Below are 15034 nucleotides of genomic sequence, written 5' to 3'. Positions count from 1 at the left end.
TTTTGAGTGGTATCCATGAAACCTGAAGGCTCGTGCATACGGCTTGCAGCGCGTGTGCTCGCATCCGATCTAGGCCATGACGCATACACTCAGAGATGACGCAGAGATGTCCCCGTTAACTAATTGCATTATGATGTCATAGGGTGAAAAACGCATCCAGTGAACAAACAAAAAGACGGCACCCCATTGGCTGACAATTGGTCACGCGCGTAAAGAAGTGCGCGTTTTGCTTTATCTGAATAATTAGAAAGATTGTTAACATTATGACGTCAGGAAAAATGGAATCGCGCGCTATTTAGAAATATTCTGTTGCCACGTTGCTGTAAAAAATACACAGGCAACGGTATACCGTGTGTTTAATGCTCAGTGCTTGTTGAGACTTCATTGTGTTAACAAGGATTTCGTGATACTTGAGTTTGGAGTTTTCCAGCGAAAGTTTTTGACGAGTGTTCAATTGTGAACTATCAAGATTTGAAATCATGATTACTGTACTACGTACCAATTTTAAGCTTCAAGCGGTGAAGAACTGGTAAGTTGATTACAAAAAAATAATCTACCTCAAATACTATGCATATTCAGATATAAAAATGTATTGAAGTCCCTTCTGATTCACTACTTCACTTGATAGTATATTAAGTTCATTTCTAGGTCTACAAGCTAAACGAATACAATTCATTTGACATCTTGGCTGTCTCGATTATAAATAATTCATACTAATTTTGTTTGTGTGGCTGTTTTTCCTTCCGTAAATTCAAATTCACCTATCAAGCGTTTTTTATGTATTTATTTATTTATTTATTTATTAAATCTTTAGAAATATACAACGATTACAAGTTGGAAAGTGGCTGTCAAGGTTACACAAAAGTATAAACTGTCATCTTAAGACTCGAAAACCAGACCCCTGCCAACGATAAAATACATTTCTTCTCTTTCATAGTCATAGCAAGCAAACACACGAGTATATTTATATTTTTTTAATACACAATGTGTTTGTTAAACATTTTGTGTGAAATACCTGAAGTAGTATATTTTGTTTCGATACTCAGTGAGCGCCCTTATCGTAGATACGGCTCGCTCCTGCGGACTGTCCCGCAAGTCCCACTTGTTGGCCAGGCCACCGGCAACCAACACCATGCCGTGGATTGGCCACTTATCCCGGGTAGCAGTGAGGAGGCAAACCATCGGCCTCAGCTCCCGAAGATGCTACTGTCGAAAGTCGCCATGGAACTTTTCAGGTGAGGAAAAAACACAGACAAGTTTGAATTGATAAAAAAGTGTGTGTGCCTAGATCCAGAAAGATGATTTGGGAACAGGAGATTGTAATACCAGTATGTTTTGGATTATTTTATGCGTATTGTTCAATTCAACATTATAAAGTTGGAATTAGAAATTGCATTGTCCGAATCCTATAACACAGAAAGTTACTTTCCATTTTGTGCATGATGTCATTATTATTTGATACATATTTTCAATATTATTGTTACTTATTTCCCCTGGGTAATCTTGTAATTCTTCTTATCATGTGATTGTTATCGAGTGTCTTAGCACAAACTATAAATATTAACTTGAACTTGTGTTCATACTAAACTAAAAATGAAACAAATGTCGATTTGAATTAAAATTAAAACAAGTTTAACAATGTCAGCAAACAAACAAACACCGTGTCGCTCAAAAAAACAAATAAGCAAACGCGGTTTTCACTGTGCACGTTTGGCTCATTCGCTGGGCATTTAATTGAAAACAAATTACATACAATTTTAAACGTGAACCTTGCTTTAATAGAAAGCACTAGATAATACAAAAGCAGTTTTGAAGAAAAAGGTTATATTTTCACCCCAACCATTTGTTTGCCTTCAGATGCATGAGAAAGGCTTCATATATTAAACCTTTATATTCTCATGCTTCTGAAGGCACACAATTTTATTCAACATTGGTGTTTTATATTTCACAATTCTTGCAGATTTGAATACCAATTAGGCCCTAAGCAAACATTTTCAAAGGTGTTTTTTATTTGTGCATAATTTTGAGATAAACCAGGTGTGGATACATGGTCTTTGACAATTACAAAATGTACCATACCTTTAAAGACAGTGGACACTTGGTAATTACTCAAAAAAATTATGAGCATAAAACCTTACTTGGTAACGAGTAATGGGGAGCTGTTGATGGTATAAAACATTGTGAGAAACTGCTCCCTCTGAAGTAACGTAGTTTTCGATAAAGAACAAATTTTCCACGAATTTGATTTCGAGACCTCAGATTTAGAATTGAGGTCTCGAAATCAAGCATCTGAAAGCACACAACTTTGTGTGACAAGGGTGTTTTTTCTTTCATTATTATCTCGCAACTTCGATGACCGATGGAGTTCAAATTTTCACAGGTTTGTTATTTTATGCATACGTTGAGATACAGCAAGTGAGAATACTGGTCTTTGACAGTTACCACTAGTGTCCAGTCTTGAAACCAAGAGTTACGCGGTTCAGATTGTGCTTATTTTTTTGCTTTCATTTTGTTCTTGTTTAGTTTGTTGGTTGGACCGAGAGATAGGCCTATGAGTACCATACTGAATCCGGACACCTCGATGTCAAAAGGATTCATCGAAAGATGGGAACTGGATTTCGATCCACGTTGGGTTGATGTCAAGAATCAACCCCCGGATACTGGGTAAGTTGTTATTCTACTTAGAAGATTAAACCTTAATATTGGTCTCTGACAAAAAGCAGTTTCCATCCACTGCTGGGGGACGGTTTCATGAAGAAAAAAAATCAAGAAAAAAAAATGGAAATGTGTACATAAGGGGGTTCATGCTTTGTCTCTATATGTTGCACGTATGTATATAAATTTATTCCCATTGTCGCATTAAGAATAAGCAACAGTTATTTGGCATTTTCGGATGCTGTTTTCTCGACTGTCTCGACAATTTCATTTTTTATTTTTTTTTATCCTTACAGTATCAAAGATCGAACCAGTTTGGTTCGCCATCTCACCTGCCCTCTGTCAGACGTTGGTGGCGTGATTCCATCAGCAGATGGAGATAGTCCCACTCACCCATCCCTGATGAAGAAACCTCCATCAGTCAGCCCACTTGGAGGCAATCAGCAAAAAGGTTGGGCACATCCCGACATCTTGCCATCAAGTATTGGTGACCGCAAGGAGGAGTCCTCTCATGCAAAGAACCCACCATCGGATGGGAATGAAAGTGACCATCTGGCCTCCTCCTTCCTGAATACTGGAGAGGAAATCTCAAGAAGCAGAGAAGGGATGCGAGGAGGAGGTGATGAAAAATCCGAGAAGACCTTAGAGCAACATCAATCAACCTCAGAAGGAGATGTTTCTGAGAGCCCAGAATCACCTTCGCATCATCTTGACGAGGTTCACGAGGAAATCTCAAGAAGCCAAGAAGGGATGCGAGGAGAAGGTGATGAAGAGTCTGAGAAGACCATAGAGCAACATCAATCAACCTCAGAAGGGAATGTTTTTGAGAGTCCAGAAGCACCTTCACACCCTCTGGACGTGGTCCAACTGCAAGTGGTTGGAGTAGATGTTGGAGAAGACTCACAGGGAGATATTGAGGAAGAGAAGATTTTCTTGAGAGGTGAGAATGTCCTAGAGTATCAAGAAGAGATGAAGGCAGCAAATAACCAGCAAGACGAAGCCAAGGGAGGAGAAAGTCTCTTTGAAGTAGAGGAAGAGCAACTGGTGAATTATCAAGCTCCAACTTTGACCCTCGATGTCCAAGATAATCCTAATGGCCGTGCTGTTGAGACACCGTTACCCTTGGAGCAGGACCCTCAAGAATTGGCAGAAGAAGTCGATAACGGGCAATCAGCATCAAATCAGGGAGCAGAAGAGCAGCTTCTTCTACAGGAGAATCAGGAAACTTCACAAACGAAAGGTCTCCTTTCTGAAGAAGAAGATTCTTATGAAGTTGAAGGTGCCTGTTGCTCGAGTGTGGTCAAGCCAGATGGGGCTTGGAGGAACGAGCTGGTTGAACCGGTAGATAAGAAATGTCCGGAGCTACAAGAACTTCTTCAGAGCTCCACTGAAAAGAAGGAAAAGCCTCAGGAGAAAAAGGCACCGGTACAGCAACTTAGCATGGACACACCCTCTCCAATTGCAAGCAACGATGGAGCTCTGAGTTCGACTGCCGAACTTGATGGAGCTACTGGACACACGGCAGCCAGTTCTGACCCATTGGAAGCACAAACAGAAGAGGAAAAAAATTTGGTAAGATTTCCCTGAAAACCTCAAAATTTGTAACCTTCTTCAATTCAATTTCAATTCAATCTTACAGTTATTTCCATACTCCATGAAAACAGTACAGACAATATTTGTTTAAAGGAGTAACCAATAAATATCGCTATTTTAGGCAGAGAAAATATAAGACTCAGTTTTGATTGATTTTATTCCGATTGATTGGTTTGATAATAATTATGGTAAAGCAAAAAATAATGGTGTTTCGTTTGTGGATTTTCAGGAAGTAAGTGAAGTAGAGCAAAGCACATCCCACGTTGCTGGGCAGACGGCAGCCAGTCCTAACCCAATGGTAGCACAAAAAGATGAAGAAAAGAGTTTGGTAAGATTTTCCTCAGTAAATAAAACAACTTTGAACTTTCTTTAAGAGTCAACTTTGATTGATTTGATTCCGATTGATTGGTTTGATTACATTATTATTAACAATAATGGTTAATGATAATGGGGTTTTGCTTTGAAAAATTTGTTTTCTACAGGAATTGGGTGAAGATGAGCAAAACACATTCCATGATGTGATGGGGAGGGTTCAAGCCATGAGGGAAACTGACAGGTAAATTTGATTGCACTTTTTGATCCTTCTTTTGAAAACAAAGTTTATTTGTCTTTATTAAGACTGGTGTCCTGTCTTTATCCCTATGTTTTTGGCCAAGTTTGAGGTATCATTTCAAATGTTTTGGCTATCTATTTTTTATTTATTTATTTTTTTTTTTTTGGGGGGGGGGGGGTGAGGGTGTTTCAAAGGAATAAACTTTCACTAGAAAGGAAACAAAGTTTACTGTTTTCTAAACGAAATGCCATCTTTGCAGTGCATTTACACGTTCTTCGAAAACATAATAAAATTGTCAACAATCATTTTTTTTTTGGGGGGGGGATAGTTATCACCACATTAGAATGACCATTCGATACCATAGTGTTTTATATTTTGTAATTTAGTGTTTTGGGAAAACAAAGATTTACGGATGCCAAATCTAATAAACCCATATGTTTTTGGCAGGGATTGTAGGCTAATGACAACACAACGAATTTGGACAATGGTTTATGCTTTGTTGGTGGATGCATGTGGATCTAGTTAGACTTCTTGTAAAGTGGTATGTACACGATGGACGATGGGTACACTTCGCCCCTGCAAAATGTACTAAAATCTAAATTTTAAATTGAATATTCTAGTGAATTGAATGGTGATTCTGAGCCACAATGGATGCAAGCTATGGGGTTAGAACAGGTAGCTGCAGCTGGCCAATCACAAGCTCCTCCGTCCCCTCGTCAACCAATCAACGGTCCTAAAAGGTACAAAAATCACGTGTGTATTTTGTTAGCGTGTATACGGCTGTTACATGATTGTGATATTCGTAAATGCAGGTTTTGTGTTTTCGAGTGATGTACCAATTTTTTAGCATACAATTACGTAAAAATAAAAAAAAAGTAACAATTTTTGGTTTCCTTTTAGTAATGAAAAATATGTTTATATTTTGTCTCTTCAGAAAACAGTCACCTCTTTACGACGAGCAGGTCTTTTACAAAAAGTCAAAACGACCACCATCGGCATTTCACTTTGCGGGACCGGGGAAGTCTCTTCTCCCGCCACCCATGCCCGCTGAATGTGCCTTCATTCCCGTACTCGCGGAATCCGACTTGGAGAGAGTGAAAACATCCCGTGGAAAACCCATCATCCTCGGAAGTGGCGCGTACGGTGACGTACACCTCATGCGGAGAAAATCAGACGGTCTCCTCGTGGCGCTGAAACGACTGAAGGATGTCAAGAATCAGATGAAAGCTTACAAGGTAATGCTGTCTGAGATCCGACCCATGGTAGCCATGCATCACCACGAGCAGTTTCCCAAGTTCATCGGCATCGTCGACCAGACTACCTTCGCGACTGAGTTCATTGGAGATCCTGTGACCAAGACTTCTATCAATCTGGTTGCCGCCGTAATGGGTCCGTTCAACTTGACTAAGTTAGACTGGACCCGGATCAGTCTGCAGATTTCCCATGGGTTACAAGCGTTACACGCAGCAGGGTGGATACATTGCGATCTACACGGTGGGAACATCATGGTTGTACACGACCCAATCTCCAACAGATGGTCAGCTAAGATCATTGACCTCGGCAGTGCCGTCCGAATCGACACCCCACCTCCGTTGACAAGCTACAACGACAAGGAGAAATGGTACTGTCGAACACTCTGTCCTCAGATCGCACCCGAGATCATCGAAGGCTTCCCCATGTCGATCGAAACAGACATCTACAGCATGGGGGCGCTGTTGGTCAGCTCCAAGGAAGCTGCTCAAAAAGACGAACTCGCTGAAATCTACGAGATTGGTGTCAGATGTGCTGTTGACGATCCGAACGATCGACCATCTCTGCCTGAAATCATTAATGAGCTTGAAGCTTTATACCAGAATGTTGTTGAGGGCGAGTCTCCTGATGAGCAGTCACTGAGTTGTGACTCAAGAAGTCCGGAGCAGGCTTGATGTATAAACACTTTCACAATTCCTTAGGCCCATTCTGTGAAAGTGATACGAATGTTGACGTCACAAATTCGAAATAATTCGGAAGAGTTGACTTGTGGACAACTCAATCCTGCGAAATATTCGCAGCAAATACGGAGCTGTGACGTTAAAACTCGTATCGCGTTCGCAAAGGAACTGGGCTTAAATTTGTATAATGTTATCAAATTGTTTGTGCTGTGTCACTGAGCTATACAAGTTTGATGATGTTTCTTTCATTTGAACAACCTCGGTTCAGCCAAACGGTGTTGTTTTGTGGTTCCAGCTGGATTCGATTTCACACAAAAAACTAAGATTCATGTTAACATGTGTTGTCAATGGGGGTTTTCATTGTGAAAACACACTTTGCTTAGCACTCAACTGAGATTAACACACATCTTAAGATCAATCTTAGCTCTTTGTGAAAACGGTTACCTGGTGAATTATTTTAACAAAAAAGCTTTTGACAAGTTGATGGTAAAAGTTGCTGATCAGAAAAAAGCTACAATCACAGGATTGCATTCATATTAATTTGGATTATCTGCAAAATAATGTTCACTTTAAATTTATTTCTAAAAAAGTTTACCCGGTGTTTAATAAATCGTTCAAATTGTCCATTCAACCTTGGGTCAAATTTCGTGGTTCTGCATAACGCGCAAACGGCGCCGTTTTGTTGGCCAGCTGATGGAGTCGATTTCGCAAAACACTAAGATTCATCTTAACATGATTGTGTTGTCAATGGTGACCTGCATTGTGAAAACACACTCTGCTCAGCACTTATAATTGGTACACATGTTAAGATCAATCTTAGCTGTTTGTAAAATCGGCCCCATAAGCAAAATTTTAAGAAAGGAAAACAAATATTACACACGTCTATTGACGAAAAAGTTTGAAGAATATTTGAAAAAGCTATAATTACATGATAGAGTATAACGTTTGGATTGTCTGCAAAATAATGTTCACTCTCAATTTTACTTTTAAAAGTTTTACTTGGGTTTTAACTGTCACAACCTGGTTAAGCTTTGACAAATTTCGCCATGGATCGATTGTTACCAATAAATTAATAGAAAATCATTAATTTTAATTATTAAAACCAAAAACCAAAAAGTAACGTTTAGATTATCTGCAAAATAATGTTCACTATCAATAAAAAATTGTTTCCAAAAGGGTTACCCGGGTTTAGAGTCTCACAACTTGGTTTAGATTCCCAAATTTTTGCTATGGATCGGGGTTTTTTACAAGAAAAAAAAAATACAAGAAAATAATAAATAACATAAAATATTTTAAAAATGTTCCCTTTGTCATTATTCTTTAGAAATCCTAGTTAAACTGGTTTGGTGGGTGTTTTTTCAAACGAGGTAGATAGTATTTTAAATCACCAAACTGAACATTGAAATAATTACATGCTACCGGACCTTCGAATCCATTCCACTGATCTGGGCCCAATTTCATAGAGCTACTTAAGCACAACATTTTGCTTAAGCAAAAAAATCCTTGCTTAGTAAAATCAGATTACCGGCCAAGACTCTACTCAATTGTTATGCTAAGTGAACAACAGCTAAATACAGCCACAAGCAATGTATATGCCATGCAATTTTGGCCAGGTGTAAATTAGGTGAGCTATTTTCGTGCTTAAGCAATTTTTTTTGCTTAAGCAGCTCTGTGAAATTGGCCCCTGCCCTCCCTCTAACCAACATCGCAACAACGCTGTAAGCCCATTTTCCTTCCCTAAGCCCCACCTACTTGTAACTCATCCTATTAGGACTGGTCCTATCTCTTAGCATTGCCTAGGACTAGTCCTAAGTTTGGACTATCTTTGTGAAATCCATCCCAGTATCTGTATCTGTCTCCTGAATGTGTACGTCGCACTAGAGACCAAAACTGGCAACGGGTGAGAGAGAGGGTGTACTTATAGATTTATTTGGAGGAGAGAGGACTGCGACGAAGAAGGGATTTGAAGGAGTCCACTGACTCAGCTTGAACGACATTTTCTTCCAGGTGTTCCAGTCAATGATTGTTTTATTGGCGATTAAGTAATGATATTTGTTGGTGTCCTTTAGCAAGCCGGTGACGGTATTGATTGCTGATATGAGATAAGGGTCGTGTAACACGAGGCAATCTACAGAGGCAACTACTGTGTCTCCATACAAGAAATTAACATTCACATTATTTGAAGGTTCACATAATTATTGGGGATCGACCCACATATTGTTTGAAATATAACTCATGTTCTACCCAAGTGGTTGTGTGGAATGCACTGCAATTTATTGGTTGCTCCCAAGTTGCCTCGTGTGACAAGGCCCAATGAAATCTGCCGTCCATTTCATTTGGCTGCCGATGTCGTAGGGGGTTGTCCCACATTGTGGTCACCGGAAACACCGCCCCCACCCTCCCCCTTCCCGTGGGCAATTTTTTTGTTTCGTACCACACGCTGGCCATCGCATACACGCATAAGGTATTGGCGCTTTCCCGGATCCCTTCACTGCTGACCCCGTGGCCAGCGTGTGGTACGAAAAAAATTGCTTCCCGCGGTAATTTAATATTTTAAAAACAAGTATTGATGAAGGTAGCCGGGTCACTAGAGGGTGCTACCAGGCGAAACTTCCAAATAAATCGACAGAATCTCCAGGGAGGGAGACAGCGGGGGGGGGGGGGGGGGGGGCTTGGCGGAATCTCCTGTCACGAGGAGGTTTTTAAGTTTGGTGAGCCAACAAAAAAACCGAGAAAGAGTCAAACAGTTTTATCAGGATGGAAGGAAAGTATTTGTATTATTAATGGAAGAAATCTTTACAAAATAAATGTTTTACATCATTATTATTTTCAACATCAGTTAATTAAAAAAAAAAATTTGATGCAAAAAAAGTTCAATTAAATTAATCTTTAATTTTGTAAGCCGAAGAAAAAAAAAAAAAAAAGTTTATCACGTTTCAGTGATCTTGATATTGTTTTTGTACAGAAACTTCATCATAACTTTAAACCGAGAAGATCGATGTACATGAACATGTATTTACAAATATTATTATTTAATAACAGCAATTGGAGATGGTATTAATTATCAACTCATGTTATATCAACTCATAATCAGGCAGGTTGGTTAAGAAATGATCCATGAACTGTTTCTTCTTAAAAATTAAATTAAATGTGTTTGAATAAGGTCTTGTCCATAAATCCAAGTCTATAAACTATAACTAGAAGTGTACAAAAAGCAGTTACAAAGTATGCAACTGTGATATCATCATCAAAACAATGTGCACCTGACCAAATGTAAAAGCATTAGTATACACATAATGAATGTTTATGAGTGCAATGGTGCGAATATGTTCATGAGTTGAAAGATGGAATGTTCTATTCAACGAGGCGGAGCCGAGTTGAATGGAACATTCCAGCTTTCAACGAATGAACATATTCGCACCATTGCACGAATGAAAAACATTCATTATTTGTTTTATATAACATCCACGTAGAACTTTGTCATTTTGATTGAAAGAAACAACTTTCAAAACAAACAATTTCAACTGTAGAAGCCGAATGCTAGTAATTTTACTATGCCTTCTTGCAGTAACACCTGCTGCGTTACCAAAGACACGCGCACGCAGTGATGTTTTTACTCAGCTTTTTCGTTCCATCCGAAAAGTACCATTGCACGCTGGCAGCGTGCCAGCGTGCAATGGTACTTTTCGGATGGAACGAACAAGCACGGCGAGTGACTCAGCGTGCAATGGTACTTTTATTTGCTATCACGTGACGGACAATCCTCCAATCAAATGGCAAGGATCTGCTTGGGTGTTATATAATACGCAATACCTATGGATGAGTAATGGAACTGGGAGACAATGGAGTAATTTAAAGGTAACATTATCAGGCGCGATATTTGGTCCTTGGAAAAAAGAAGGACAATTTTATTGAGTACAAAGGCTGATCTCCCTGTAGGTCGTCAGCCGTTTGTACTCCATAAAATTGTCCTACCTTTTATTTACCATGGACCAACACTGTACAGGCTGCAATAGGCCTTATGAGTTACACTTTTTCAGGAAAAAAATAAATAAAATTGGAAAACAGAGTATCATGCCTGCATTAAACAACGTTATGTTGAGCTAACAGAAAGGACTTATGCATGCAATATCATGGTCACTCAAATTTGTTCTGACGATTCCGGTTCAAATTTCATACTGTCAAGGAGCCTAATTGATTAATCCATTTAAAAGTTAATTAAAAGGTAATCCAACAAAATACCAATAGCCCTCATAAGTCCTTCCTGTTGTTTTTGCAGGAACAATTTCAAGTTAGGCTTCTTCTCCTGATTTCTCTGTTTCTGTTGTTTTCTCCCCTTCCTTACTGTCCACCTCCGACTCCTCAGGAATCTTAGACAATGGTCCATCCTCCTTCGTCACACCCTCCCCACTCTGCTCATTTATCTCTCCATTCTCCTTTCCTGCTTCTCCCATCTCGTCCGTTCCAAACACTTTCTTCTCGCTCTCATCACTAACCTCTTCTACCCCAGGAGGCGGGGAGACCCGTGGAGGAGGGAAGATGACTTCCTTCTCCTTAATGAGCTCCTCGGCAATCGACTTGAGCGTCTTGTGGACGTCTTCGCTGATGTTGATGTCTTGAGCGACCTCCCAGTTTCCTTTCTGGAACTTGACGGGCAGGGAGAACACAATGCCTTCTGGGAGATCGTACCAACCTGCATCAAGTTCAAATTGAGTTTTGTTTGTAAAATTAAAACTTTAAAATGTGCACAAAATATGAATTTGTACAACTTCATTTTGCAGGCATGAGTTATTGGAAGAGCAAATCTAGAGCAAGCTCATCCTAGGGACTATAGTTGACTAACTTTCAATCTCTGAGCAATGTTTGCCTGATAAACAAGAGGTATTTCATGAGATAGGAAGGTAGCCATGGAACATTGACTAGGGTTGACAAAATAATGGTCGCTGTCGCTGATCTAACTTGCCCATAGTGTCACTTTACATGTTCAGCTAAAAAAGTCAAATTGTATGTACATGAAAACAATATTAAATGGCCAGACATTTTGACTCTAGCCTTTCTCAAACGCTAAATGGCAACACAACACATGAACATGTATACTGGTGTAACAAAAGCAATCAAGCAGAAATAAGTGAAAAGAGAGAGAGGGAAAAAAGCACACAGAAAAGGCAACAAATGAACAAATGAAAAAGGAGACATCCTTCATCCATTGGTTTTTCCGGGTACTGTACACTTCTGTCTCTCTCTTTTCATATTTTTCCACCTGGCTACTGCTGTTACACCAGTATACCTGTTTAAAATTTGTGGAGACTACATCTTTGTGAATTAGTGTTTTGTGGAAAAAAAAGATAAATAAAATTTACCTTCAGACAGGACACCAAGAGAATACAAGTTGTCTCCCTTTGAGCCATTCCACCAGTCTGTCAGAAGACTAATGATAGAGTGAGCTTCAGAGAATGCTGCGCGGTGTTTAAGGGCTCCCTCTATAGTTTCCTTATATGTCTTCAATCCCTCGAGGTATTCCGTTTGCAGCCACTTGTCATCATGGACCATTTCACCAACTGGCCTAGAGTAAAATGGCGGACCCCAAATGGCGCCGTCGCAACCCCGCACTTTTGCTTTCTTCAGATCGGTGTGCGTTGTTCCGCCAATGTTGCCCCAGATCACGAGGTTCATGACCCCGGCCGTTTTGACCTTGATGCGTCTGGCGATGGCCGACTTAGCATGATTCTCTTCAAGGCGTGCTAGGGCTACGACATTCTGTCTCAGAATGGAAGGGGTGAAATGTCCGAGTATGAAAGCGTTGAAGTTCAGCGGACCTGTGCCGGCCACAATCACCTTGACGTCTGGTAGTGCCGTATTGTTCAATACTTTAGCGTACTCTGTGTACACCTCAGCATTTTGTCTCAGCCACTCCGCCTTCTCCATATCCTCTGATTGCGCAATCTCATCCAAAAAGATGATGGCACTCGCATCCTTGAAGGCATGTTTCACATCCGTAGTCAGTACGATGTTACGAAGGAGAGGGCAAGCCAAGTCCTCCATTTCCATTTTCATACCCTCAACTGTTTTGATACAGTCGGGTTCTGTCAGTAGCTTTATGGAAACCTCGGTGCCCTTGCCGAGCACGTCACCCTGAGCTATCTCACGCAGCATGTGGTACGCAACAGGGCTTGCAGCGTTGGTGATGCAAACATGCAGGGGCTTACTCAGACTTCTCTCGTGTTCTTCCTCGGCGTCGACGAGCAGTTTAGTCTCGATATTCTCGCCGGCAATCTTGGTCATATCGGTACTCATCTGCTTGGATGTGATCCCGTAGTAGCCGCTGGCGTACTCCTGGAATTCATTGGAGCCTCCGATGAGAACGCCTTTCCCACCTCGGTCGATGAGCTCTCGCCATACGATGGGAGACTTGCGATGGCCCCAGCCATTCTTCTTACACAGCTGCTGAAGCCACGGCTGTAAAAAATACAGTAAATCATTAAATTACAAATTATCTTAACATCTTTTGAGTTGACTAACCTCTCTGAAATTCTTGCATTCAGTAGCCATGACATTGGGATAAAAAAAAAGATCTGGTCGTTGGAACTTAGACACTTGATATGTTTTGGTAATATAGAAACAATTGAAAGAGTGGGATTTTAAACTTTGCATGGTGGAAAGATAACTAGGTGCACCATGTGTAAATCTCTTTAAAGCAGTGTTGGTTCTGAAGACAACCAGTGGTTGACAACTCAAAGTTTTGACGATCACAAATTCACAATGCTCTGATCGTCTTCAGCAGGATCAAGCAACAAAGTCCAGCATTCTCCTGAAGAAAATCAGAGCATACTCATTGAAATGTTGACTTGTCAACCACGGGTTCTTTTCAGAACCTACTCAATCAAAAGAAATTCACACATGATGCTCCCGCAAACCTCACCAATTTAAAAACAGTTTACAAACTGTTTAATATTAATCCATGAATGCCAAGCCTAAATTTTTACCTCCCATTCTTTTGGATGTTTGACAATTTTGTGGACACTAAAACTGGGCAGATTGATCTTCAGATCATCCGCAAGAAGTTCAGCCCGGGCATAGTAGGGGCAATCAGCATGACCTATTGAGAATGGGAATTAAAGAGACAATTATAGGTGAGACTGAGAAAATATTTGTTTAAAGAATAACTGAACTGACAAACAGAAAACTACAGCCCTAATGCCCCCATAAAAAAAATGTAAAAAAAAAAAATGAAAAAAAAAAATGAATTACTATAGGCCTTCTACGTGATTTAAAATGTCATTATTTGGCAAGGCTATGGCCGGACGGAGGGGTGCATATTTCATTGGTTGTTTTATGCAAAAATTCCCCCACTCCCCCCTCCCCCAGTTTGGCTGGTCAATGACATCATGATTTGATCAGCATGATGGGGTCATTCCAAACATGGGGTAGTATATTTATCTATATGCATCACGAATATTGTGACTCCATAGTCACAAGATGGAAATCAGACCATTTATGATTTTCTAAACTTTATTTCCCTATATATTATTAAATTAGTTTTAAAAAATCATTTAAAAGGCCACAAATCACCCACACGGCCACACACCAAACCCCAAACAAAATGACTTTAATTTAACTTTTTAACAAATGAAACATTTTAAATAAATGAAACTACGGGGAAACTACCTTGGCAGGCCATCACCAACTAAGAAACTGAAGTCAATAATAATCAAAGTAGTTTTAGCCGTAGTATTTAAAAGATCCATTTATTCATCTATCAGAAAACTGTGAAAAAAGGTAATGTCCGGAAATTGGGCTAGCAACTTTTTCAAATGATTCAGGCGATATTTTACACAGGACGACCAAATTATACCAGTTCAACTATGCCCTAATACATATTTAATCGATATAAAAACTTTAAATTTTCACTGATGTGTCTAAAGTGTGTAAAATTACGGTATTTAACTTACCTGCTATCACCAACTTCGTCATGTTGTTGACAATGTGTAGTGTGTTGCCAAGACACACGTACACTGGAGGAACGTGCCACGAACCACCAACTATTTATAAATAAGCCCGAGTATTTCGTGTCACCGTGTTTTTCAACCTCGTTCTCATAGGGTGGTCGAGGTATCGGGGCTGCACGCCGCGCGCAATAATAAATTTGTCCATGGAGGGGGAAACACGGTGCCACAGGCTGGATTATTGCGTTATTCTTGTATTTTCAGCGCCTTTTTGATGAATTCTAATTCCGAGAAATTTATGAACAGCATAGGGAGCTGGTGGGAGGAATGCCAAATTTTCATAATACCAAAATTCATGA

The 15034-nt window shown here is 39.9% G+C and overlaps 2 protein-coding genes across 2 annotated transcripts; one reads left to right on the top strand and one right to left on the bottom strand.

The window, feature by feature from the left end:
• The first annotated feature begins 479 nt into the window (after positions 1 to 479).
• LOC117287981 lies at positions 480 to 8009 on the top strand. Its single transcript, XM_033768647.1, has 8 exons — positions 480 to 529; positions 1047 to 1235; positions 2524 to 2664; positions 2952 to 4227; positions 4478 to 4576; positions 4731 to 4804; positions 5422 to 5541; positions 5736 to 8009. Exons 1-8 carry the CDS (start codon positions 480 to 482, stop codon positions 6724 to 6726), a joined length of 2940 nt encoding a protein of 979 aa, XP_033624538.1. The 3' UTR covers positions 6727 to 8009.
• Positions 8010 to 10471: 2462 nt separating this feature from the next.
• On the bottom strand, positions 10472 to 14759 carry LOC117288595 (putative malate dehydrogenase 1B). Its single transcript, XM_033769512.1, has 4 exons — positions 14682 to 14759; positions 13716 to 13828; positions 12093 to 13188; positions 10472 to 11425 (listed from the first exon to the last, which is right to left on the bottom strand). Exons 1-4 carry the CDS (start codon positions 14701 to 14703, stop codon positions 11025 to 11027), a joined length of 1632 nt encoding a protein of 543 aa, XP_033625403.1. The 5' UTR covers positions 14704 to 14759; the 3' UTR covers positions 10472 to 11024.
• Between the last annotated feature and the right edge of the window lie 275 nt (positions 14760 to 15034).

The sequence above is a fragment of the Asterias rubens genome, chromosome 3, assembly GCF_902459465.1.
Source record: "Asterias rubens chromosome 3, eAstRub1.3, whole genome shotgun sequence".
In the NCBI taxonomy this organism is placed as follows: Eukaryota; Metazoa; Echinodermata; class Asteroidea; order Forcipulatida; family Asteriidae; genus Asterias; species Asterias rubens.
Note: the sequence above shows the minus strand (reverse complement) of the source record. Positions and strands in the feature narration are given on the sequence as shown.